The following is a 24,854-nucleotide window of genomic DNA, read 5'->3' as shown; positions in this document are numbered from 1 at the left end:
ACGCCCCCGGGGGCGAAAGAGTCTTGTAATTAGCCAGCTTCAAAATTGGCCGACGGTTAAATATGCATTAATTAAGTGTTAAACGCCATGGCCCGCGACCCGGCAAAAGTTTACTCAGCTGGCAGCCAGCGCCTGGAGGGGAGTGTCTGGCAGTCAGGGGGGAGGGGTGCCCTAAGCCGCAGAAAATACATAAAAATAAATAAGTTAATGAATGAAGCCGCTGCCGGAATGCAGGAGGAGGAGACTTTACGCCCAGACACTTTCTATCTTGCAGTTGGAGCAGTTGGGGCCTCGGACGCTATTTTTTGGGGCTATTTAAAAACAATTACGAGCACATTGCCACCCACACTCACTCGTAGGAGTTAATGTCGTAAAAATGCATCAATCAAATGCCAAACACACAAACACACACATATGGAAATGGCCAACAAATGTGTCTAGTCATCAAATTGCTTAAAAACCCGAGACACGAATTGCCTCGGACTGGGAGACTGCTGCTGCTGTTGCAGCGAGAGAAGAAAATCTGGCAGACGCATTAGATTTAATTGCCTTTTGGCCCGAGTGGCAATGATGATGATGTCACTACTGGAGCGTGCAGCGCCTCGGGGACTGGCCAGCCAGCACAAGGCGGAGACAGTGACAATATCTGGCTGCAATGGCAGTTAGCTGCTGTTGCTGCCCCACTCGTATGTTGCTGCTGCCACGCCATAGTCTATTTGCTGCCTGCTGTTTGACACACTGTCGTCGCATTGTCTGGTGCAGAATCGTTTTCGCCTCTTGCTTTTGCCAACTGCAATTTGCACAGGTACAGTCTGTCCTCCGCTCCGTTGCACAAACAGAAACACGTTGGTTATATCACCAATTGATGGCTCACACAATCTTATCATTATTTTTCGCTTAATCAACAAACAGAAATGGCAATGAACTTGAAAAGTGTGTTGCGTGTGGACTGAATGGAATGAACGATGGGCCATTGTCAGGAATCGTGGAAGAATAAACATCAAAATTCTAGGAAAACTCAATGGGTGAATGTGGAAGGAATTGGTTGGAGTGGAGTGGAGTGGAGAGTGTGTGATAAGCCACTTGAGTGCTTAATAAACTTAATAAAAATGTTTTTATATATGTAGGGTTTTATGTCATTCGACAAATGGCAAGCAAAAAAAAACTTTGGGGTTCCCCAAAATGAATGGAACAATAAAAGCCCACTGCACAGACACATTTTTGAATATTCGCTGCAAAGATCTTTAGGCAGCTTCCACTGTACTCAAACACAGCCTTTTCAGATGTCCCCCCATTGACTGGTGATTCGTTTATGTAATTTTCCCCTTCGCTCTTTATTTTGTTGCTGCTGTTGCTGCTGCTGCTGCACTTGTTTGCGCATTTTACTAGGAAAAGTATTTGTCTATTTTTCTATGCATTTATCGTTCGGTTCGTTTGGCTTTTGCACTCCCTCCCTACTGCGTTTGTTGCGTGTTGGCTTAACAATTAGCACAGCAGCAGTCAAGTCAATTGGCAATTGCCTTTAGCCTGTTGCCAATTTGAGCAGTCAAACAGTTGTGCAGCTCATACTACATAGAAATATACATACATGTATACATATGTGTATATATCTGAATAATCAATTCTGGCAGCGTGTCTCGCTGGCATCAGTTGCATCATCAAAGCACGTGCAGCAGAAAGTTAATGCAAAACTAAACCGCATTCGAATGGCACTGCCACGAAAACCTCTTGAAACAAAAGGCCATGGAAAAAAGAGGGTGCCAAACAAAAATAAAGAAAAAGTGAGGAAAAGCCGAGGAAAACTGCAATTGTATTTTGTGTTCTCTTTGTTTTCTGATACACTGTACCCTGTACATCCACTAGAAGCTACTATAAGCATCTTAACTGAATAACAAATAATTGTTTTTTTTTTTTAATTTCAAAAAATATTTAATGCCCAAAATACCCAAAGAAAAGTCTTAGGTACACATAAATTTAGTTATCTATAAATGCAGTTTAGGGGTATCTCATTGTCGAGCCACTTAATAAAATATATCTCTGGTGTTTTTTCTTTTCTTGTGTATGGGGCATATAGAAAAACGATTTTCACAGTCAAATGCACAAATGAAAATTAAAATGCAAACTGCTGACTGAAACAGAGACAGAGGCAGACCAGACGGGCTGCCACTAGAATGGTGGAAAGGGGATAGAGACGTGGGACTAGCATTTTGGGGGAATGGGATTGGATCTGTCTGACTCATCAGCAGCGGCAAAAACAGCGAAGGCAGTTGGCAGCAGTCGAAGAGAAGAGAAGAGCGTCAATGACGGCCCGGTGACAGTCTGTGCTGCAAGTCTACGCCACGTTAATTTGGCAACCACTAAAAAAAAAGGCCATCTGCCTTATGGGTTGGGCTTTTTTTTATGAAATTTATTTTGTTAGCGTGTCTTTTAAATGCAATTTGCGAGTAGAACAGGAAACAAGAGAATGACTCTTAAGGGATATATATTTCGTTTTAATGAATTTTTTGTTGCAAATTAATAATAACATAAGTAAGAACTATGATGGCTCAATCGTAAATTTCTGATTTAAATAGATTTAAATAGCTTCTAAGATCCCTGGGAGGCATGTGTGTTCTCTCGCAGACCCCTTCAGTGGGAAATTTAATGGAGATATTGGGGTACGTTCGGCTTTGATTCAATTGAAATATAAATTTCTTTCGATTTATCAAGATTTTCATGTTTAAATTGCTCATAAAATATCGTACAAACATCGATACGCATACATATATGTATGTATGTATTCTGAGATTGCGATTACGAGTGTCGTGTCTGGCATCTAATTGAACGCAATGAAGCAGTTCCACACGATGAAAGTGTTGCCAAGTTGTCAGAGTTTTCTCATTTGATATTTTTTATTTCTTATTTCTTATTCGATTGCCAGTCTGAGTCTGCTGGGCATTCGGTCACAGGGTCTTTGACACTTGGTGGTGCCTACTTCTCTCCACACCCCCTCCTTAACAGGCAATTAAATTGCTAGGGCAGCCCCAAAAATATATGCCCCACACATCTCTGAGAGGAGGATGCATTGCATAAGCAGCACCATTGGTGAGGGCATCGCGCTCGCTCCTCTTTCTCTTTGGGCCACAAATATTCGCTCGCTAAATTTAGCAGAGCGCCAAAAAAAATAACCAAAAAAAAAAACATAAAAAAGGCCGAGCAACGGGCCAAAAACATTTCAAATATATATGTACGTACATTTTCCATTTTATACTGTATATATTTTTTAATGTTGTAAAGCCCGAAAAGCTGCCAACATTTTTCCGTTGAGGCTGCTCATGCACAATATTCTGATACATTGCTCTGGCCAAATATTTATATTTTTAGCTTCAATTTATTAGAACAATTTTGCTGTTGCTCCCCTTTCTGGATCTGTGGTATTTTTCATCAATTTTATTGCTCAAATATTTGTTTAATAAATCTCAAAAAGAAAAGAATATTTCATTCAAAATATGAGACATTTTTGTGGGTGGCACATTTTCTCTACAGATTTATGTGTGTCATCAGCAGTCTCTTTCTCACCAGTGGGCTTTAATTAATATTTATTTATAGTGTGAACAGACCTATCTAATGGGTTCACACACTGGAGCTCTTTCTCTCTGCGCTGAGACTTTGTTATCCATGCGTATCCTCACATATTTAAGAGTATTATGTCGGAGATTTATGGAATAAAACTGTACTTGTATGCGTTAGTTCAAAATGTTTAGCAACAAAAAGTGAAGATTAAAACAAAGACAGTAACTAAGTGCCGTTCGCTATGCCTTATGAATCTTCCCCCACACTTGGATCTGTATTTTCCGAAAGCTCTCGCTTAAGAGCGGGAGCTGTAGTCGTCTTCATTTTTTTGTTGCGCAGAGATCGATTTAAAGTGGGGTGGAATGAGAGAGAGAGAGAATAAGAGAGAGCAATGCATTAATTGCGAGAGCTGCATTGCTTGAGAGCAGCAAAACTCACTCAGACAAAATCAAGATCAAGAGATAAGGAAATTGCCACTGCCCTGCCACTCGAGACGAAATACATTAAAAATGCAAAAAGAAACAAAGCAGCAGCTAATCTCTCACATATGTACGTAAATATATGCATACATATTATGTAAATATAATCTACATATACATATGTACATACATATGTATTCCTCTTATTTTTTTTGCCTGTCTCCGCTGGGATTTGTGTTATTTCTTAGCTTGATATATTTTATCGCCTTTCAATTTATGTTCCGAATAATGGTCATATATTTTGCCAAACATACTCGTAAAATTCTGTAGATATTATAAACTATTCCCTTGAGTGCCTGTTCGTCTGACTGCCCTGCCTTTGAATTGTTTCGCTCTTTAAGTTCGTTTTTATAAATGGCACAGCGGCTACACACCTGATTTGCTTAAGATAAAATGCCCCCCACAAAAAAAAAACGAGGGAAAATCACGGAGAGAAAACGAGGATAAAACTTAATTAATTAGTGTCAAAATGGAGCTTTAGCGGGGGCCACGAGTCGGGTCACACTTTAGCTACAGACTGGCTCATCCTTATCCTCCTGCCTTCTGCCTTCTCCTTTTTTGGAGATACGGGGTACTCCTGTCATTTGGCAAATTAATGGAATCAACATAGCTATTAGCCAACTGCGGTGTCCAGCCACACAGAGACAGAGAGAGAGAGAGAGAGAGGCTCTAGAAACGGTAGGTAATTTATCTTTTAGCGGCAATTATCGATCGCATTTCGCGTATGAGAAATTTAACTTTTCGTTCGCTTCCCGTTAGGTCTTTTGGATCCGAAAACTTAATGGTTTATCTATGTTTTGCTATTAGGTAACTGTCAGGGGTTCCGCCACACACAAGACACACAGACACAAGCAACAAGGGTAGGCACACAGACAGATAGACAGAGCAGAGTCGAGCCGAGTCGATGGACTGTTGTTAACTTGGCTTATTGAGTTGTACGGCCCCCACCCCTACCACATCCACTGAACCCTGCCTGGCCTCTGCCGCGACCTTTTTATCGCTGGCCAAAGTATCTGCGCAAAAGTCGTCGTTGGCTGCCTGTCGTTTGGCCGATGGCGGGTTTTCTCAAGTAATTTCCTAGTGCCGGTTTCTGGTAATGAAAAATGGATAAGAAGCACACACACACACAAACAAAACCGAACCAAGAAAAAGGGGAGCGCCAAGAAAGAGGGAGGGGAGGAGGAAAAGGGAAACACAATTTTTGGCACGCGAAAACTTGCGCTTTATTCAATTTTCAAATGTTGGGCCGGTCGCGACCGACCAACATGGCGTATGAGCGAGCTTCCGCTTTGCCTCACTTCCGTTCTTGCGGCGGCTTACAGGGGCATGGGACCGGGAGCGGGAACCCCCTGTCTGGGCTTCGGTTCGTTGTCCACTCTCAATCCACATCCACATTTACAGCCAAAAATATTTCAAGCAAAAACATGAACAAAGGGCAAACCCGACGCGGCGTGGCGCGGCGCGGCAATCATTCATTCCTTCATTGCTGGAGATGGGGCGGCGGGCTTTCGCGTTTTGTAGTGTGGCTTGGGGTGGGTCCTGCACAACTTTTTGTGTGCGTGCGGGAGTGTTCTTCTTGCCGTTGTTGTTGTTGTTGTTGTTTTGCATGCGACATCAACGTCGCTTCGTTTGGCGTCGGCAAACTTTTTGAGCTGTTTACCCCCGTTAACCCGTCGCCACGAACGTACACTGCGAGAGAGCACCACCTGCCCCAAAACAAACACCCAAAAACCGTTCCCGTGCCTCGTGCCTCGTGCACCATTCCCCTGCCCCTGCCTCTGTTCCTGTCTTTTACCGTTAATTAAGATGAATGCGTTTGTGCGTTTAACGGCTTAAATGGAACGGAAGTTTGTCTGACGAGGCGGCTATTTTTCTTCCTCCCAGTCTGCCTCTTTCTATCATCAGCTCTTGCTTCTTACTCTTCTCATTTTCTTGCAGTGTATGGTAGTAGTTTGGGGCACAGTTTTCCTCATATAAAAACAGGACCCCTGCAGGCACAGGACTATCCCTCCCACAGTCTGCATATAATCTTTAATATTCAAATGGAAAGGATAAATGGATGGGCTGGAGGACAGGCAGCAAAAAGTACAACTGCTTTACGGCCATTATGTAAATAAATAAGAAATCTGACATAATGTTTCGGGGATGACAGTGTGAATGATAAGTGATGTTTGTCACGCTCCCCGATCCACGCTCCAAGGAAATGCCCAACTTTAATGGGAACAGGAGCAGCACAGACAGGAGAGCAGCACAGAAGGTTTTCTGCCAAAGTTTTTTGGCCCCAAAAGTTTGCTTGCCGATGATATTGCTAGTGGGGGGGAAAAATATTTGACTTTAATGTGAAGTTTATGCTGCTTTTTATCTGTAATTAAATGGCCAAATGGTGGAAGGAAAGCTCTACTTAAAAAAGTTACAGTTCCTTCAGCACAAAAGATTATAAAAGGTAGAACCAAAAATATTTAATGGGGTTTTCGGGTTCAGGAGTTGTTTCTGAAGGAGGACTTCGCTTGACAAAAAAAAAATCCATTTCTTGGTTACTATCAATAAAAAATGTGAACAAATTGTTCTATGTAAAAGATTGTGGCATCAAAAATTCCCCAGATACGGAGCTCAATTTAGGAATTAAATGGCTAATTTTTCAGATAATGTAGCGATTTCTAAGAGAGTTTTATCTATGTATGTACCTGTTTGTGGAGACCACAATTTCCATGTTACGAAACTAATATTTGGTAAACTCTCATATAGAACTTTCCCAAATTAAATCAAATAATCCAATCTTATTAGTTGTAGCATTGAAAAGCATATAGTAATTTTCAGAGTTCAGAAAAAGTTATTTTTTCACTGAATATTCTACTTTTTGGTAGTTTTTTCTGCAAGATTGTCATAGGAAAGGGCAGAGAGAAGGACAATCAGCAATCATATTTATAACTATTCCAACAAAGAAACCTTTCTTAAGCCGTGCGAATATCTGTTTAAAGCCGTAGCTCCCATCGTTTATCAACACAAATGGCTTACAGGGTGCGCTCTCGCTCTCCATCATTTGCATGAAATCGATAGGGGAAAAAAACAGTTCCATTTCATGGCCAACAGCACCACCCCATGGCACGCGTATCTCTTGCGGTGGCTAACCCATCGTTTAAATACATATTTCTTGTTCCGTGCCACAGATTGATGCCATGCCACAAGCCACACCAAACGAATCGAGAATCGGAGCGAACCGGAGCGGAGCGGAGGAGACTTTTGTCATGTTGCGTGTTTGCGCAGTTAATGCGACTATAATTTAATATTTTTCTGTGTCTGTGCAAAATGTATCCGATAGATACTCTCTCTAGCCTTAGTATCTATCTGTCTGTGCGACTGGCTGAAGGGGGGGGGTTTCAGGGGGGTTACTCTGGCTTCAACCCTCCTCCATCTGGAGGGCAGATTTTTTTCCATTTGAGGGATGGTTTTGTGTTGCAATTGTCAGTTGGCGTGGCTGCTGCTTTTGACTGATGAGTTTCAACACTCTGCCGCACTCTGCCACTGCCACAGCCACAGGAAGGGGCATGGACAGAGAGAAGGGCAATCAGCAACCCTCTTCAGCCAGAAATTAAGTTGTGTCGAAATCGATTCCAGAGCCCAGAACCACAGACCCAAGCGCGGGCTGATGTTTCCGTGGGGTATGTGGGATGTCGACGCCAACCGCATGTCAATCATAATTAAAACTTTTGGGGCAGTCAGGCAGGCTGGCAGGCAGTGGGCTGGGCTTTTGGGGAGGCCCTATCTTATCCAACGCTTGATTGCTTTCCACGCTTCTATCCACACAATATACATACATATGTACATATATATCATCCCATTTATCCGTATAGAAACTGCAGTCAGTCGCTGGTCAGCAGCTCAGCTCATTCATGCATCATCTGCCGTCCCAGTCCCCCCCTTAAGGTTGAAAGAGCTCGCTCGCTCATTCATGCCTCATCTCATTCAGCTTCAGTCGGTCCCCTGGCCACTGGAGTGGGCACTATCAGACATTGCTGCCAAATATGGCATCATCGTCGTCGTCGTCGTCGTCGTAGTCCCCCTTCTGCAGCTCATTATCAATTTTCCATGCTGCAGCAGCAGCATCAGCAGCATCAGCAGCAGAAATGTGCGTTCAGTCAGTCGGTGGCTTCGTTTGTCTGTCTGTCGATCTGTCCATCTGTCAGCGGCAGCAGTTTCCCGTGGAGAAACTAAACCTAGGCACTGTGCCACAGAGTCTCCATCCATCCATTCTCCCCCTCCCTTTGCTTCAGTTCTTTTCCTTGTGCGACGTCAATGTGTCTGCCACACAATAGTTGCAACAGTCGTCGTCAAGGCAGTCGCTGTTCCGTTCCTCCTTTAAAGACTTCAATTGCTGAGATTCTCCCCTGGTTTATCTTCGTACTTGCTGCTGTTTGGGGCATTGGGACATCAAGTTTTGCAGTCAGCACTTGCACTTATTTCATGCCACAAGGAATACATACATACTTGCATACATATATCATGTGTGTGTGTGTGTGTGCCACTACAACGGGTGATTCATGTCAGAATGTAAGCTTACCTGAAAGGAAGAAAACATAAAATCAAAGTTAGATACAGTTTAGGTCAAGTTTAGTTGCAGAGTCACAAGTTTTGGCCTTAAAGGCATTGTATCTTCTAGAGAAATGTCTCTAAGGCACTCACGCATCATGCAGCAGTGCCCATCGGTCGCTTATCTTCTAAACAAATGTATCTATATCTTCTCCAGCCACATGGAGATATGTTTTTCGACAGCTATCTATCAGGCATTGCTCTCTCTATCTCTCTCTCTCTCTCTCTCTATCAAAGATCATCATCTTCTGCTCCATTATCCCCTCATTTATTTACAAAATTTTCTCAGTTGTTTAATGAATTTTTGTTTGAATTCAAATTTCGGATTTAATTATGTGGCAACAACGGAAGGGGAAACATCAGCGTGTCTTCCACAGCGAGTTGCATCTTTGATTGAAACAAAGATTTGTTTAGATTTCCCCCCGTTTCTTGCTCTTCCCTCTAGTTTGTTTGTGCGCGTGTGCCAAAGTTCAACATCCCTGGCGTCTATTTTCGGGGGGTTTTTCTGGGATGAGGGAGTTTTTATTGAGTGAAAAATGTTCCTTTTCGATGCTCGCACTGTCTCGACTGTGTGGCGGCAATTAAAAGCCATTTACCACCCAGCTGCAGGACGGCCAATGAGAGGAGCAGCAAGAGGTGGGCGGTAGAGAGGGACACAGAGAGACAGAGAGTCAGGCGTGTCAGGTCAGAGTTCATGCGTGGCCAAGTGGAAGACTGGCGCTGACTGACTGACTGACTGAATGCCTGCCTGCCTGCCGGCCAGCCTGGATAGTGGGGTTCATGGATGCACATGACACTTTTGCCTTGAATAAAATATGATGTTGCCCCATCCTGCATCGTGTTGAAAGATAAATAACTCCCTGCACTTGCCACTGGCTGCCACAGCTCGTTGCACGTTGGAGTACCGAAACGCGTTGACACACGCAACGCAAAAAATAAAAAATATAAAAAAGCCTTGTTGCAAGTGTAAAAAGGGGGGCACTGATGCCCACTTATGCCACACACACACACACACAGAATCTACAGAACCACTAGGGTTATTGGAAAAGTTTTCTCGCTCTGAAATTGACAGCCAGGAAAAGTGCGGGGAAAATGTATTAATCATTTTACAACAAATTTTGGACTACCATTTGACAGATGGAAACATTTTCCATTTGCAATTTTCCACTTTTTGTGGCTAAGTATTCGTGTTTGAGTGTGTGTGTGTGTGTGGGCTGTGGTATTGGAGAGTTTTGGCAATCAGTGCTGAAAGGTTCTAAGCTCTGCCACACTCAATGTGTGTGTGTGTGTGTGTGTGTGTGAAAGCTCTACTTCTAAAAAAGATCCCTTTCTTTAAGCCTTTTTCTTCTGTAGATTAACCCTGTTTTAAGCCAAGAGCATGAATTCATTTTATAAGCCAAAAGATGTATCTCCATTAACCCTATACGAAGTATGTATGTATATAGTATGCATATGGTATGTATATTAACCCCATAAGATACACAGAGATGAACGAGTACTCCTGTCATCTCTTCAGCACAGACACACTTTCAAGTGGCACGGGCGGGCGCATTATGCTTATGGCTGATGATGCACACAGCACACAGAGTACAGAGGGCTCGCTCTGCCTCGTGCCTCCTTGATGCTTAAATTTGTTCAACATTTTTCCAGGCCTTAAATCAGAGCAATTTGTATGCATTAAATGCACAGAGACAGAGAGAGAGAGAGAGAGAGAGAGAGAAAGAGAGATTTACGTAATGCCCACCCACATGCCACATGCCTGTCCAGACAGCTGCCTCCCACACCCACCCCACCCTCTTTCTAACAAGGCCCCACCCTTGGGGGCTGGCTGGCTGACTGGCTGTCTCTGTCGAGGTCGTGCCTCTTGTCGCATTTTACTTGACATTTGTCAGGGGTGGAGGCATGGGGATGGACACCCCCCTCTAGAGGGCTGTCTGTTATAGCGGAAGCTCCAATATAGAGAGAGCTCCGCAGAGGTCAAAGTCAAGAGCGACAAAAAGCGTTGATGATTCTGTTTGTTTTTCCGTGCTGCGGTTTTAATCAACTACCAACTGTGTCCGAAAATTACATATGTATAACAAATTGTTGCACTTGCAACTAGCGGCGCAAATGAGGAAGTTCTTACTTGAAAGACGCCTCTGCCTCTGCCTCTGCCCAACGGCCTTTGAATGAGCCTCAAGTGGCAGTGGGTTTTATGGGTGGATGGGTGATATCTCCCTACAATATCCCGGCATAGCAATAAATTTTCACAGTCAACTACATAATTAACAGGCAGCCACCGACAGCACCAGCACACCAGCTCGTACATATTATGGCCCATTCCTGTGGGTCAAACATACAACAATTACAACAGAAACAACAGCAACAAAAGCAACACCAAACAGCCACACCAAACAGCCACACCAAACAGCCACAACAATGCGGCAGTCATTCTCATTCGACTTTTGTTTTATTGCAAAACATTCATCGCCATTTGCGTTTTTGCACATAAAAATGTTGCAGCTCGTGTTTTTGCAGGATTGCTGGATGTTGCTGTTGTTGTTTATTTGTGTGTTGTTTTTGCTGTTGTTTCTGTCGTTTGGGTGAACGATAAAATCTGGGAATTAACTGCCCTAAAGGGAAACAACAAATGACAAACTAAACGATACTTGTATGCCCTTTAATGAAGAAGATAGTTCAAGGAAGCATTTGGACTGATAAAAGTCAATTCGTTGGTGTTTGATGCTCAGTAAAAATTACCCACAAGCGAAAAGCTTCATAGGGATTTCTTACGAAGTTTTGAATGAAATTCCCTTCACAGATTTACCTTCCTTTTCGATCGTGACAACTAAGAAATACTTCTAGGAGAGAGTTTTGTCACTTCCAAATCTTTTTTATAGATGACAAATAGATACGGAAAATATAATCAGAAAGGGAAAGTAAAATGAATTTAGAAAACGAAATTCAATGAAATTAAATCAAATTCAACATTAAAAGTTTTCCATTCCTTGAGTTCCGAATTTCTGCAGTTTCCCAAGTTCCAAGAGCAGTTCATTGAACTAGTTCTCCTCAAACAATTAGTTCCATAAACTTTTGTATGGGGGCAGTCCTACCCCCCTTTGGGGATCTTGTCAACACTTCCTCTTTCGATGTAGCATGTTGCAAACCCCATGCAAAAGTTTCTTTACTTTATCCACAAGAGTCATGCCACATGGACATCCCCCCTGTTGGCCATTCCCCTGTACATCCACTACCCGTTTGCTTCCCTTAGTCAGCAATTTGAACACCAATTCCATGACGACCCCCCAATGAGGATTTCCTCTCTCTCTCTGTCTCTGTCTCTCGTTTACAAATTAAGCACTTGCCAAAATGGCCAAGCAAATTAATTTTTATTGCTCACAGAGTTATGTAAAATATGGTTTTTGTTGTTGTTGTTGTTGTGGAGGATGTGGGGGTGTCTTCCTTATGGGCTGAAGCCTTGAAGCAAAAGTTCTGTTCCCGTTTCCCCGTTCCACTCTGTCTAATAGCAGCAGCCATATTCCCTCTTAGAAATTGTCAAAGTTTTCCTTGCACAATTGACTGGGAATTGGTTGGAGCACAAGTGGGGTATGTAGGGGGTGTCTTGCGGGGCAGGCAGTACTTACCACAGACTGCCGCCTGACAGACAGTTATTTAGTGCAGGGATTTGCAGTGATAACAGCAGCCGTGGAACAGAGAGAGCCAGCAGTAGAGCAGAGAGAGGCAGCAGCAATGGCTGTGGCAGAGAGCAGGCATCATCAGCAGCAGCCGGAAACGGAAGCGGCCAACACTTGTCGGCTGTGTCTGTGTGTTTTCTATCTATGTGAGCATCTGTTTTCTCTTTCTCTCTCTCTCTCACTGTGTGTCTCTGGGTGGCTTAAATAATGTTCGAAGCTTAGCGGTGGGGCTGGGGCTGGGGCTGCCGATAAGCGCGGCTTCTCTTTGATTGTCGCTTCTAGTAGAGAGGGATATCATTATATGGGGAATTTTGTGCAGTATTTAAGAGGGATATCATTATATGGGGAATTTTGTGCAGTATTTAATTGCAATCATCACCAAAAAGAGATTCAAGCAGACAGGAAGAAAGATCTGAGAAGTGGCAGTGGCAGTGGCATTGGCAGAGGCAGAGAGTGGCACAAGTATCCAGAGAAACATAGATACGAGTGGACGCGTATACTTCCTGCTACTCGGTAGACTGAAAATTAGATTGCAAATTCTTTAAAGGTAAACTTCCTAAGTCTCCTAAGTGGAATATAGGAAACAGAAAAAACAGACATCATTCACCTAAAGGTCCTTCAGTGGATGCTTGTTGAAAGGTTGCAATAGATTTAGATAGAGAATTTAAATCCATAAGGAAGGTGCTCCCTTCTTCTTTCTCTCGCTCTCTTCCAAGCCTCCAAACTGCCGCTTTTCTTAAACAAAATCTTTTAAAAATTGTTTTCTCTCCATGTATCATTTTTAGTCATATTTTTCATAGTTTTGATATTAAATTCCCTTTGGCACGAGCTTTTATTTCCCCATCGTTTTCAGCCCCCGGAAACTCTCTTCTTTGCCTTCCTCCCCTCCCACCCAATCTGCCTCCTCCTTCTGGCAGCAGGACTCCTTGCCATGACGTGTGTCCATCCACGTGGCGTCCTCTTCTGCATGTCGACCGACTTATCATTTATTTATATCCTTTATTATTATTATTATTATTATTATGGATGTCATTGTTTTTATTCCACTGCTGAAACGGAACAATGATCCGGCGGAAGCAGAGAGAGGGACAGACACAGACTCGTATGAGTTTCAGTCTGTGTTGCAAATTGAAGTGTCTCGAATGCCAGGCGGTGGCAGGCATTGGCAGGCAGTGTGGCGTGGCATACACAGGGTAGAGGCGAAGTGGATCTCTGCTGAATGGCACTGCTTAAAGTGTCATTTATACACTGCTGCCATTCGTCTGTATAGGGGGCTGGGGCAGGGGCATGCGAATTTGTATAATCAATTATTTATTGGGGCAGCACTCAAAGCCAGAGGCAGTGGCAGATGCAGAGGCAAAGGCAAAGGCAGGTGTTTTCTTTAGCTCTTAGCCATATGGCTTGTGTGGCATTGGTCTCTGGTCTCTGGCAACCAGAAGACAAAGACTTCTCTGGCAACAATTTGGTTCTTTGAATTCTTTTCCATTCAATTGTTAATATTTGGCAGCAATCAAGCAATCAAAAGCGAAGAAAACATCAAACCATCAATCAATAAATGAATGGAAAATCAGACATGCCAAAGAGTTTATCAATAATATTTATGTAAATATATTTAAAAAGGTCACTGCCGTCTCCACTAATTGGCCGTGACAGGCGCCAGAGGGCGCCAGAGGGACAAATGGTATCCGAAGGCATTTCTGGCAATTCAATTAAAGGCCGGAAATGCAAAAGGAAAGAATCAGCGATAAGGACACGGCCCAAGGAGTGCGCATGCAGACGTTGCAGCCGTAATAAATGTTCAACGTTGGTTTAATTAACGCAATTAAATGTCCACTGTGAATAATTGAAATATGGCTCATAACGAGAGATAACGAGGGAAAAGAGAGAGAGAGAGAGAGAGAGAGAGAGAGAGTGCTATCCAGAGAACGCAAAACATTGCAGAAAAATGTATTTTTATGGAGTCTCATGGTTTCCACAAATCATATGTGTGCCAGATCGAATGACTGTGTTGAAATCATACAAAAAATAACTCAAATATTCTGCCCGTAGACATGCTACGATTTCAATTATTTATTCTTTGAGTACTATAAACAAATTCTCCCATTGCGGAGGTGTAATACGATCACTCGGCACAAGATAGGAATCCATCTGGGTATCGATCTACAGGCTGGCATCCAGATCTCAGTTACGTTTCACGGCTCAGATTGATCGGACTATCAGTGACAGTTTTCTGTGCAGGTAAAAGACTCTTCAAAAGCTCTTCTCCAACTCAAAATCTCACAGTATTCTGATTCTCAGCAATGCCATTTCGCAGAGACAACTACAGCGGAAAGAATCGGCCAAATCATTGGGACTCAAGGATGGACCAGGACAGTCCCATGACCTACGTAGTGGGTGAAACCTTGTTCAGTTACACGCCACAATATATGCTAAGTGGGTATGCAAAACCATCCGCTAGGACAGAGCGAACAGCGGACTCGCAAACGGCCAACTATCGAGAGATTCACATAAGTGTTTACAGCGCCAAGCCAGAGAAATGAATGAGGTGGGGAAGATGCTGCCATTCCCCGTTTGGGGAAAAACTCCCATTACCGGGAAACTTGTTCAATTCCATAAGTGCTCTTCTTGTAATACCTTTCTGAATTCCGAAAAGCAGCTTAAAATAAAGTTATAAAGAGGCGGCATGCGGCATGCGGCACTTGAGCGAACAAAGCGGAAAACTTACAAGCGGCTTTTACTACTCGAACTATTGTTGTTGTTGTTCTTCTTCTTCTGGGGCATGCCGGTTGTTGTGTGTGTGTCAGGTGGCAGTAGGAGTTACTTCTCGCTAATTGCTGCTTTGTTACTCTGGCTTCCTGGCCATCAAGTTCCGGTGATTAAGGGCGTAAGCCGAAGCCGCCAAAAAGCTACGCAGAGGCACGAACTGGACTCCCCATCATGCTGCTGCTGCTGCTGCAGCAGCAGGCACTTGTTGCACGCTCTCTCTGGCTCTCTTAAGTAACCCCAAAAAGTGCTGCTGCAACTGCTGCAGTAATATTTCATCACGATATCCTGCTTAGTGTTTTTTGCTGTTTTCAATTAAAAGTTGGAAATTTAAAATCAAGGCTGATGAAGGGAGGTGGAGCAGCAGCCACACCTGCGCTGCCCCCCCTAGCAGTAGTCGGTAAAGCCGGTCAAACATTTGGTGAACAGGGGGTGGTAGCCTCTGAAATGTATATAGAAACAAGAACCAGAACAAGGCTGCAAATTAATAAACAGCATTAAAATTTAACTACGAATCCGGGACTACGGCTACGGCTACGGCTACGGCTATGGTGGCTCTGACCGGCAAGGCAATGAACCTTCCACCGGGTAAGGAGGGGACGTGTGCAGGTGACTCCTGATGGGGAGGTGGGACAAAGGTCAACATATATGTATGTACCCAAACTTCCAGCTCGTGAATCGAGTGGAACGAACATCCATTATGCACAGGCTGTACGGGGGCATAGGGTGCTCGGCTGTGGCACAGGGTGTGCAGATGCATCGGCTTTCGCTGTTGCCTGGCTATTGTTTGCCAGTGCAAGCCCGCATTATGCAAAAAGTTCCATCGTTTCCCTTGTATTATTTCTCTTTATTTTTTCACCTTTTTCTGTTCTTTTTTTTTTGTTTGGGCGGAACAGCCTCTTGACTCTCGTCTCGGCTCCTCGTGTGTGGAGTAAAAACTGGGTCGTCGCCGTGTTGGCTCTGCTGCAGGAAGCCAAGAGAATAGCTTCCACGTGAAGCGTGAAAAATGCAATCAATTTTATTATTTTTCCCTCCCCCAACCAGGGGGGGGGCTGAAGGGACTGCTGCTGCTGCACAATTGGGCAAATCAGGCAGAACCGACCGGCAGGATGGCAGTATGGCAGTATGGCAGGATGCATGCCAGCCATATTCGAGCATGTAGATGCGAATGGAGCGATAGGAGTCCCGACCCCAAGCCTCGCCTCGGGTTTCCTGTTTAACACGTGAACGGGCAGGCAGGGAGGCGGGCAGACAGGCGGGAGGAGTGTGGATGTGTGTGTGGGATTGCATCGAAACGGATGTGAACCCAATGGGATTATTTTGCACCGAAAGCTAATTCGATGGCAGAAAGATGCAGATCTTAAGGCTTGTGGGCTTTAAGCCCTTGGGCGAAACTGAATTTCCACTCGAAGCCGAATAACTAGGCCAAAAGAAGAGTGCAGGCAAATGGGGAATACGAGTACCTTACAAAGTGAGACAAGAAAGCAGCAGAGACTCCATTAAAGGTAAAAAAAGATTGTATAAGAGTGCCCAACCAAAGGGGAGCATAGACCAAGCAAAAAATGGCTTAAAAGGGGAACTAAAACTCAACTTTAACCAAAGTTAAGCCAAAGGTTAACTGAAGATGAACTATGCTCGTTACAAATGGGTTTTATGGGGTTGCCTGGCAAAGCGAACATAAAGTTGAGGCCAAAGAAAAACTAACACTAAAAGGTAAGTTTGATGAAAGTGCCAAAGTTCCAAGAAAGATATAGCAACCAAAGAGAAATTTTAGTTAAATTTAACTAAAAATAAATCAACTTTAACTTGTTTTATGGAACAGTGTGCTGCTACATCTAAGTATTCATTTAGTGCCTCTCCCCTTTATGCCCATTACCAATTACCACACCCTCGACTATCGTTTAACCTTTAGAGAAATCACTCAATTAGAGACTGCTCTAATCGCTCAATAATTCCCAAACCATTCGCCCTAAGACCCTCTGTTCAATGGGAACCATAATTAACCATCGTTTTGCTAACCATCACGTCAACGTCTGCCTTATCGATGGCCTGGCACCCATGACCCAGCCAGCCAGCCAGCCAGCCAACCAACCGCAAGAGGAACAATCATAATATCGGGAAATAAAAGTACTACAAACAATAAAGAAACAACAACAAAACGCATTATCAAAACAATAAACAATTGATGATATTTTACTTACGATAGCAAGAACCACAAAACAGCAGGGAAATCAATAGAGCACACCCACACACAACAGCAAAAGAAACACACAGAAAAGTAGAAGAGAGGAGTGGTGAGGAGGGGAGAGGAGGGGAGAGCAAGGCAACAAAAATACTGTGGCAAATAAATAAAAATTGCTTTATTTATTAAGCATTAAACAATAAATGGGATTATTTTTATCATTCGCAAAAGCATAGAAATTTGTGTTTGCATAGAGACTCCCCCCCACCTTCCCCCTTGCTCATGGAACCAAGTCGAATGGAGTGGAATAACGGAATGGTTTGAGAAAACAATAAAGGAAGACCGCCCATCCCTCCCCCACAGTAAAAGTGTGAGAATAATAACAAATTCAAACAGAGAACAGTGCAGGGCAGGGCAGGATGGGGATGGGGATGGGGATGAGCAGGAATAAGAGGGATGAAACATTGGTGGATAAAGAGGAGTCACAAGATGACGGGGGTACTCGAAGCAGTAGAACGATGAAGAGCTACAGAGATAAATAAATGCAAATCATTTTTTTTTGCTCCTACTGTTTTCGTCATTGTGCCTCTTGGACCCACCATTGGATACCCAGCCATCATTTGTTATGGAGGGTATATAGGATGTGATATGATTACTATATTCAACAAAACACTGAACCCTTGCTGAACTTTCAGTGTTTTCTACACAGTCTTTACCCTGAACATGTTGTAAGCCAATGCTGAATCATTCAAAAAAAGTACAGGGCATCGGCATGGTCCAGTCCAACTTCTACTTCTTCCTTCTGCAATGGAGTGTTTAGCTTTAGCTGTAGGATATTCGGGGATGCTTACCAACCCACATCAGAACGGCGGACATTACTGAAAGTGCTTGTTGAAATGGAGGATGGTCGGTTGAGTGGGACACAAGGATAGAGCTGGGGGAGATGAATGGTTGGTTGCTTGAATGGATGCGGATGCGGATGCGGCGACCTGCTACACCTCTAAATAGCCAATCCAACTCATTTAAATGGAACATTTCGGTTCTCTGCCGATCCATTTCCCTTTCCCCACACAACACATTTCCCGTGGCTGATTTCGGCACAAATTTGTAACTGTCACTTTGCATTACCTTTTTTTTTTTGCATACGGCCCTTAGAGTCCGGCCTGGAGTAGGACAAACGGAGTGTATGTGTGTGAGTGTTTGCCGGTGGGCGGGGGACAAAAAGGTAGCCAAAAGTTTTGCAAGTGACAAATAGATTTAAATTTGAAAATACTTTCTGTTACTGTTGTTGTTCTACGCAATGGCAGCAGGGGGCTGGAGGGTCTTTTGGCTGTAGATGTAGATGTGGCTGTGTGAATGCAAAGCTCTATTGACAGCGGTCGTAAATCTTTGTAAAAGTCCCTCCCTGCCTGGCAAACCCATGTCAGAGGGCCAAGCACTGAAGCACTGAAGGACTAGAGGGCGGGGTAAGGCGTGAAAATGTGTGTGCTACAAGCATGGGAAATCAGTTTTCAAGTTGTGCTCCGATTAGAGGAGGGTTAAACTTAAGCCCCATTTCAAAACCCCGAGCAAGGGTCATGGACGAGTGATTTTGATCGCTCAGAAAGGGAAAGTACCGCCAAGCAAATAGAAATATATCACCGTCAGATACGATAGATACGGCAAACTATAAATAGTCGAACCACAAGTCCAACAATTTTACTTTTCGCTAGATTCCGTGTGTAATCTATTCATAATAAGTGCTCCAAAAAAATTGTTATCATGCGGCGGCACGAGTTTTGTTTAAAACACAAAAATAAATTATTTCCAATTGATTTCTTCCCAGCATTCTGCATTGCATTTTGGCTACTATTTTGGGCGAATTTTACTGCGAATTTTCATTACCAAGTATTTCTATTCTATAATTGATCTATTTTGGTTAGGGAAATGACCAAACCAAACGAAACCAAACCAAACGAAACCAACCCAAGCGAGTGATTCGCAGTGATCTCATCTCATCTTTGTGCCAAGTATTTCCATCTGTGTTTACATTGTCTATTAGAATAGTATTTGAAACATATTCCATTCCATTCTGTGGGACTCGGATTTCGTAATTTCCACTGAAAAACAGAAATTAAAAGGAAGGGCACACACAGACAGGCAGAGACAGAATAGACAGAACAGAGAGAGAATTGCATTTACAAATTATCATTCTAATGAGTGCCCACACCCCAGTGTCTGTGCGCACCCTTTGACTGCCTGCAGCATGGGGCATGCTGCAATTATGGCGCCGCCTCAACCGAAACCGTTGCCCCTGCTGCTGCTGCTGCAATAATTGTGCCACACAATTCGCTGGAAAAAGTGCCACCACTTGGCCTTTGCGTGTTTTGGCCAATTGCCGTGGCGGGGGCGGGGGCGGGGGCGGGGGTGGTGGAATTCCGGACTTATGAATGGAATTGGAAGTCACTGGATGGGATGGCGGCGACAACTAGGCCGCTGCCACTGCCGCTGCCACTGCCACTGCTGTGGCTGCTCCTTCGAAGGTTGATCTACTTTTCGGGGAGTACCTCTGTCTCTTGTTGTTCTTTGTCTCTCCTATTACTTTGCTCCCTTTAGCCTGTTTCCCCCTCATCGCTGTTCACCCCATCTGTGTTGCTTTTGCATGGGGTGTCAGCTTCACAAGTTGTGTTTTTTTTTGCAATAAAGAGTGGTGGAGAGGATGGGCAGCGGCAGGGGGGAGATAAAATGAAACTGAAAACCGGTTTACAACAAAAATTCCTGACTTTTGTTTCACATACACAAGAAATAAAAAAAAAAACGAAGTTTATCTTCGGGCAGCGGCCCTACCCCACTCCCTTCCCCCCCGCGACCACCATCACCTCCTCGACGTTGCTTGCTCGCCTTCGCAGTGGCCTGCCTTTTATCAAAATTCTTTGAAATGCATTCACACACACACAACACACACACACACACACACAGGGCGCTCTCGTGTTGTCTCTCTTACACACACACACAAAATTCAATGTTTTTTTTCTCGTGCTCTTTTTTCTTTAATTTTTATATTCTTTGACTCTTTGGCTGATTCTGTGGCATTTTCTTCTACCTTTACACTCTTTTCACTCGCTCGCTCGCACGCTCCACTGAGCAGCAGCAGCAGCCAGCAGCCAGCAGCAGCAGCCACGACAGAACGAAGGAGCGCCGCCGCCCCTGCACAGCACTGATACTACCCTGTAATTGGTAGCGTATACCGGTGGTAGGGGTTCCTTATTTTAACTTGAAAGATTTCCAAGTAGTTATTATTAAATATCCCAAAATACATAATTAAAAACCAACGGAAACTAATTAAAAATCTCAAAACAATGTGGAGAACGCAGCTGTGAATAAATAGCTCTCAGACTTGGCAGTTTGATGCAGCACTAAGTATTATTTCTAAATGTAAACAAATTAAAAATAAAATATTTTAATATTAAGTTGCAAAATCTGCATAGAAATTTAGATTATTTTTCCCTTTTGCTTATTTTCTGCTTGCTAATCCGACTAAGGGGTATCTGCTAGTCGAAGTACGGGAACTCTAACTTGTTCCGACTTGTTTTTGGTTTGTTTAGGAGTCGGTTCGTGGCTTTGAAACGCAGTCCCAGACTCCCAGCGTCCCAGAGTTTGAGTTTGAGTTTTGGAGTGTGCGGTGGTTCTGGACTGCAGACCGGACTCTGAGCATGCATGTAAAAATGCAACGTAACTTGCAGCAGGGGTGGGGAGGAGAGCGGGGGACAGAGAGCCCTTCCTACTGCTCTCAGAGACTGACTGACTCTGGGATTCTCTGACTTTGACTTTGGCTCTGGGTCTGGTACTGGCACTGGCACTGGCACTGGCACTAGCACTGGTTGTGGATTCTGGGTTCTGGGTTCTGGTTCTGGCTGTTAGACTGGATGGCTGGCACTGGCTCGATTGGATGGGAATTTAGTTGAAGCTGCCACAGGGAGTGGTGTGTGGCAGCAGACATCGTGGATGTGTGGTCTCTCTTCTGGGGTTTGCTCTCTCTCTCTCTCGCATTCTCTTTTTCTCTCTGGTCGGTCTTGTTCTGTGATGTTTGGTTTACTTCATGCTGCATGCTGCGTGTTGCATGAATGGGGTCACAAGGATGCGTATGACCACTGGCAAGTGTGGTGTATGCTGGCTGTGGCGGGGTTTATCCCCAACTAAAGAATGCTCTCCTCTCCCCTTTCATTTAATAATTTTAATTAAATTTCGCAAACTGTGTAGGGAGGATTTGGAAGTAAGCTAGGTAGGATCTACACGGCTACTTGAGATTCTTGATCAACGCCTTGGTGTACTCCGAGCACTTGGCCGTGCCCCCCAGATCGATGGTCCTGACATTGTCGTCCTTGATGGTCTTCACAATCGCCTTCTCGATGGCATCCGCATGCGTGTGCAGGTCCACGTAGTGCAGCAGCATCACCGTGGAGAGCAGCAGGGCCGTGGGATTGGCCAGATCCTTGCCGGCAATGTCCGGTGCCGTGCCATGGACGGACTCAAAGATGGCGCCAGAGGTGCCAATATTGCCGGACGGGGTCAGACCCAGTCCACCGATGAGACCGGCACAGGTGTCGGAGATGATGTCGCCGTAGAGATTCGGCAGGATGAGGACATCGAATTTCTTGGGATCCTCGACGATCTTGAGGCAGACGGTCTTGAGGGTCACCTCCTCGTACTTGACGCCCCCCGCGGTCATCTCCTTCTCGTACTTCTTGGCCGTCTCCCGCATGCAGCGGATGAACAGTCCGTCGGACATCCGCATGTTGTTCACCTCGTGGACGGCCGTGATCTTCTTCCGCTTCATCGCGATCGCGTACTTGAAGCAGTAGTCGGCCACCCGCATGGAGGCGTCCCGCGTGATCAGCTTGATGCTCTGCACCACCCCATTGACGAGGGTGTGCTCCAGCCCCGAGTACTCCCCCTCGGTGTTCTCCCGAATGGTCACCACATCCACATCCCCGTAGACCGTCTCCACGCCGGGCAGCGACTTGCACGGCCGGACGTTCGCGTACAGATTGAACAGCTGCCGCAGGGTGAGGTTCAGCGAGCGGAAACCCGTGCCCACGGGCGTCATCAGGGGTCCCTTGAGACCCACCTTGGTGCGGTTCATGCTCTCAATCACCGCATCGGGTATCGTCGTCTGTCCCTTGCTGTTTATCACCGGCGTCACGTCCACGGGCTCAAAGATCAGGGGCGCCTTCACCGCATCGAGTACTTCCAGGACGGCCATCGAGATTTCCGGCCCGATTCCATCGCCAGGCATCAGCGTGATGAGGCGTGGCCCGCTGGAGCCCTTTCCCGATGGCGGAGGAGGAGTCTTAGTGCCGCCATTGCCTCCGCCCTTCTTAGATCCTCCTTTGCCGCTTCCTGTTCCACCTGTTGGCGCTATGGCGCTGGGCTTCTTTGGAGGTCCTGCGGCTGGTGGCTTGCCAGGGCTTCCAGTGGGTGGTGGCTTGGCAGGCGGCTGCAGCGGTCCTGCCGCCTTTACTTCCTTTTTCGGAGCAGCGGCTGCTGGTGCAGCTTTCGCTGGTGCAGCAGGAGGAGACGTACCCTTGCCCGTTGGTTTTTTGGTTGCTGGCTTACATGGCGGCGGTTCGGTTTTGGATGCAGGAGCGGACTTATCCGCTGGTTTAGCTGGTCCTCTTTTTGGTGGGAATAAAGGACCTTTTGGAGGCTTCTCAGGTGGACCAAAAAAACTCGGTTTCTTCGGCGGTGAGGTGTATCCTCGCGTTCCCTTTGGTGGTTTCACTTTTGAAGCTCCTCTTGCCAGTGGCGGTGCTTTGGGCGTGGGAACAGGGGTGGGAGTGGGAGCCACAGGAGCCACAGCTGGAGTAGGTGCCGCCCCTGGAGCTGCTTTTGGAGCTGCTTTTGGAGCTGCTTTTGAAACTGCTTTTGGAACTGCTTTTGAGGCTGCTTTTGGAGCTGCTTTTGAAGCTGCCACAGGAGGGGCAGTCAATGGTTGAGATGGTGGTTTAGCGGCTGGCAAAGGAGGAGCACTTTTCGGCGGTCCTGCACTTTCTCTGGCTCCTGGACTTCTGTCATTACCTTCTTTTCGCGTTGACTCCGCTCCTGGCAATTCTTCATCACTTGACTCCTCCACTGCTTTTCTTAATTCTTGGGATATGTCGCCTTCGAAGCCTGCAGGGGAATCAGTGGGCGGATCTGCAGGCGTTTCGGCGGCAGCTTCTGCAGCAGGAGGAGTAGGAGGATCTCTGGCTGGCGTCTGGGCATCTCCTGTCTCTGGAGCTTCAGTAGACTGCTCTGCAGGTGCTTCCGGATCAGTCCTCTCAGGGTTAGACGCTGACTCGGAAGGTCCTTCCTCTGATGTTTCGGCTGGCGTCTCCACAGGCGATTCAGGCTCAATCGATGGCATAGACGGCAGTCCAGAGGGTGCGAATCGTGGAGCTGTTTTCGCCGGTCTGGCGTCCATCTGTACGCCCGGAGTCACCGGGAATCCCCTTGCTATGGATCCTCTCCTTGGTCCCGTCGGCGGATCATCCGAAGGAGGGGGGACCTCTTCACCTCCCCCTGCCGATTGTTTCGAGAAGTACGCTGCCGCTCCACCAAAGTGGCTCTGAAATGGCACCAGAAACCCCACGTTTGGCCAGCTCACGAGGCACCTCCTGGGCGGTGTAATCGGACACAGTTCGAGCGTCTTCCGACGAATCCTCTTGCGGGTCTTCCTTCCAGGCGGAGACTGAACCTTGGGCGGTTCACCTCCACTCGAGGTGGCCGCAGTTCTCTTCGATTTTCGCTTACTTTTGTTTGCCCCTATCCGGTCTGCCGCGGATGGCGGAGCTCTCCCGCCCTTGGAGGAGCTCATGGCTGCAAAAATCACCTGTTGGTGCCTCGGACGCAACCAGAGGGCCGTGGAATGTCCACAGAGGCGGGCGCCGAACCACAGATGACGCGTTGACATCCTTCAGCGGAAAATTTAGATCCAACGGGTGGCCGAGAGAGAAATGTGTTACATATAAAAATGAGAGACGTCTTCCAATCCCCAAACATAGACGGAAAAGTCGCAGAGTTCCTTGAAATTTTCAATGATGAAAAATTCATTTGGAGACCAAAAAAAAAGAGCCAGCAAATGGCGGAAGTCAAACACTTGGCCCAAAATCCAGCGATTCTGCCCTCCACTTCCAGTTCCAATTTGGATAGCCTTTTAGGCCAAGTCTTTCGTCTATCTTTTTGAGGTATCTGCAGAGGGTGGGGAAAGGGGCATGGGCAGGGGCAGGGGCAGGGTCTGTTTTGTTTCTGGCGACTGGCACCGCGCGTCAGAAAGATATAAAAGTTTCACAGCCAAAAACACGCGACAAAGAACGAGGACAGCGACAACGACCGAGGGGAAGGAGTAGAAGGACGAGAAAGAGGAGAAAGAGGAGGTGGCATCCCAAAAGGAAGGGTTACTTTCATTTATTCTGCAGTCTGGCAATGGTATGCCAATTGCAATTTGGCACGAAATGATGGCACACTTGTGCTACGACTAGAGTGTATACCCTGTAATTGAAGTCAGAGAACATTCCGTTTTCTCTCTACGATAATTTGGATATTGATGACCATTCCCATCGCTTGCTGCATACTCCCTGCTAAATGGATAATGCCCGC

General features: G+C 45.6%; 2 protein-coding genes across 2 annotated transcripts in view; both read right to left on the bottom strand.

Moving 5' to 3' along the window:
- LOC111067847 (division abnormally delayed protein) overlaps positions 1 to 24,854 on the bottom strand; it is a 71,792-nt gene that overhangs the window by 37,791 nt on the left and 9,147 nt on the right. The window lies entirely within an intron of this gene.
- On the bottom strand, positions 21,420 to 24,272 carry LOC111067846 (nascent polypeptide-associated complex subunit alpha, muscle-specific form). The gene is made up of 2 exons (XM_041592553.1): positions 23,171 to 24,272; positions 21,420 to 23,134 (listed from the first exon to the last, which is right to left on the bottom strand). The coding sequence occupies exons 1-2, from the start codon at positions 24,166 to 24,168 to the stop codon at positions 21,514 to 21,516; spliced, it is 2,619 nt and encodes an 872-aa protein (XP_041448487.1). The 5' UTR covers positions 24,169 to 24,272; the 3' UTR covers positions 21,420 to 21,513.

The sequence above is a fragment of the Drosophila obscura genome, unplaced genomic scaffold (assembly GCF_018151105.1).
Source record: "Drosophila obscura isolate BZ-5 IFL unplaced genomic scaffold, ASM1815110v1 contig_181, whole genome shotgun sequence".
In the NCBI taxonomy this organism is placed as follows: Eukaryota; Metazoa; Arthropoda; class Insecta; order Diptera; family Drosophilidae; genus Drosophila; species Drosophila obscura.
This window is presented reverse-complemented; position numbering and strand designations above follow the sequence as displayed.

Coding starts and splice junctions, on each gene's coding strand:
- LOC111067846 (XM_041592553.1), bottom strand. CDS start 24,168: ATGTCAACGCGTCATCTGTGGTTCGGCGCCCGCCTCTGTGGACATTCC. Junction 23,135..23,170: donor GTGGCAGCTTCAAAAGCAGC/TCCAAAAGCAGC, acceptor TCCAAAAGCAGT/TTCAAAAGCAGCTCCAAAAG.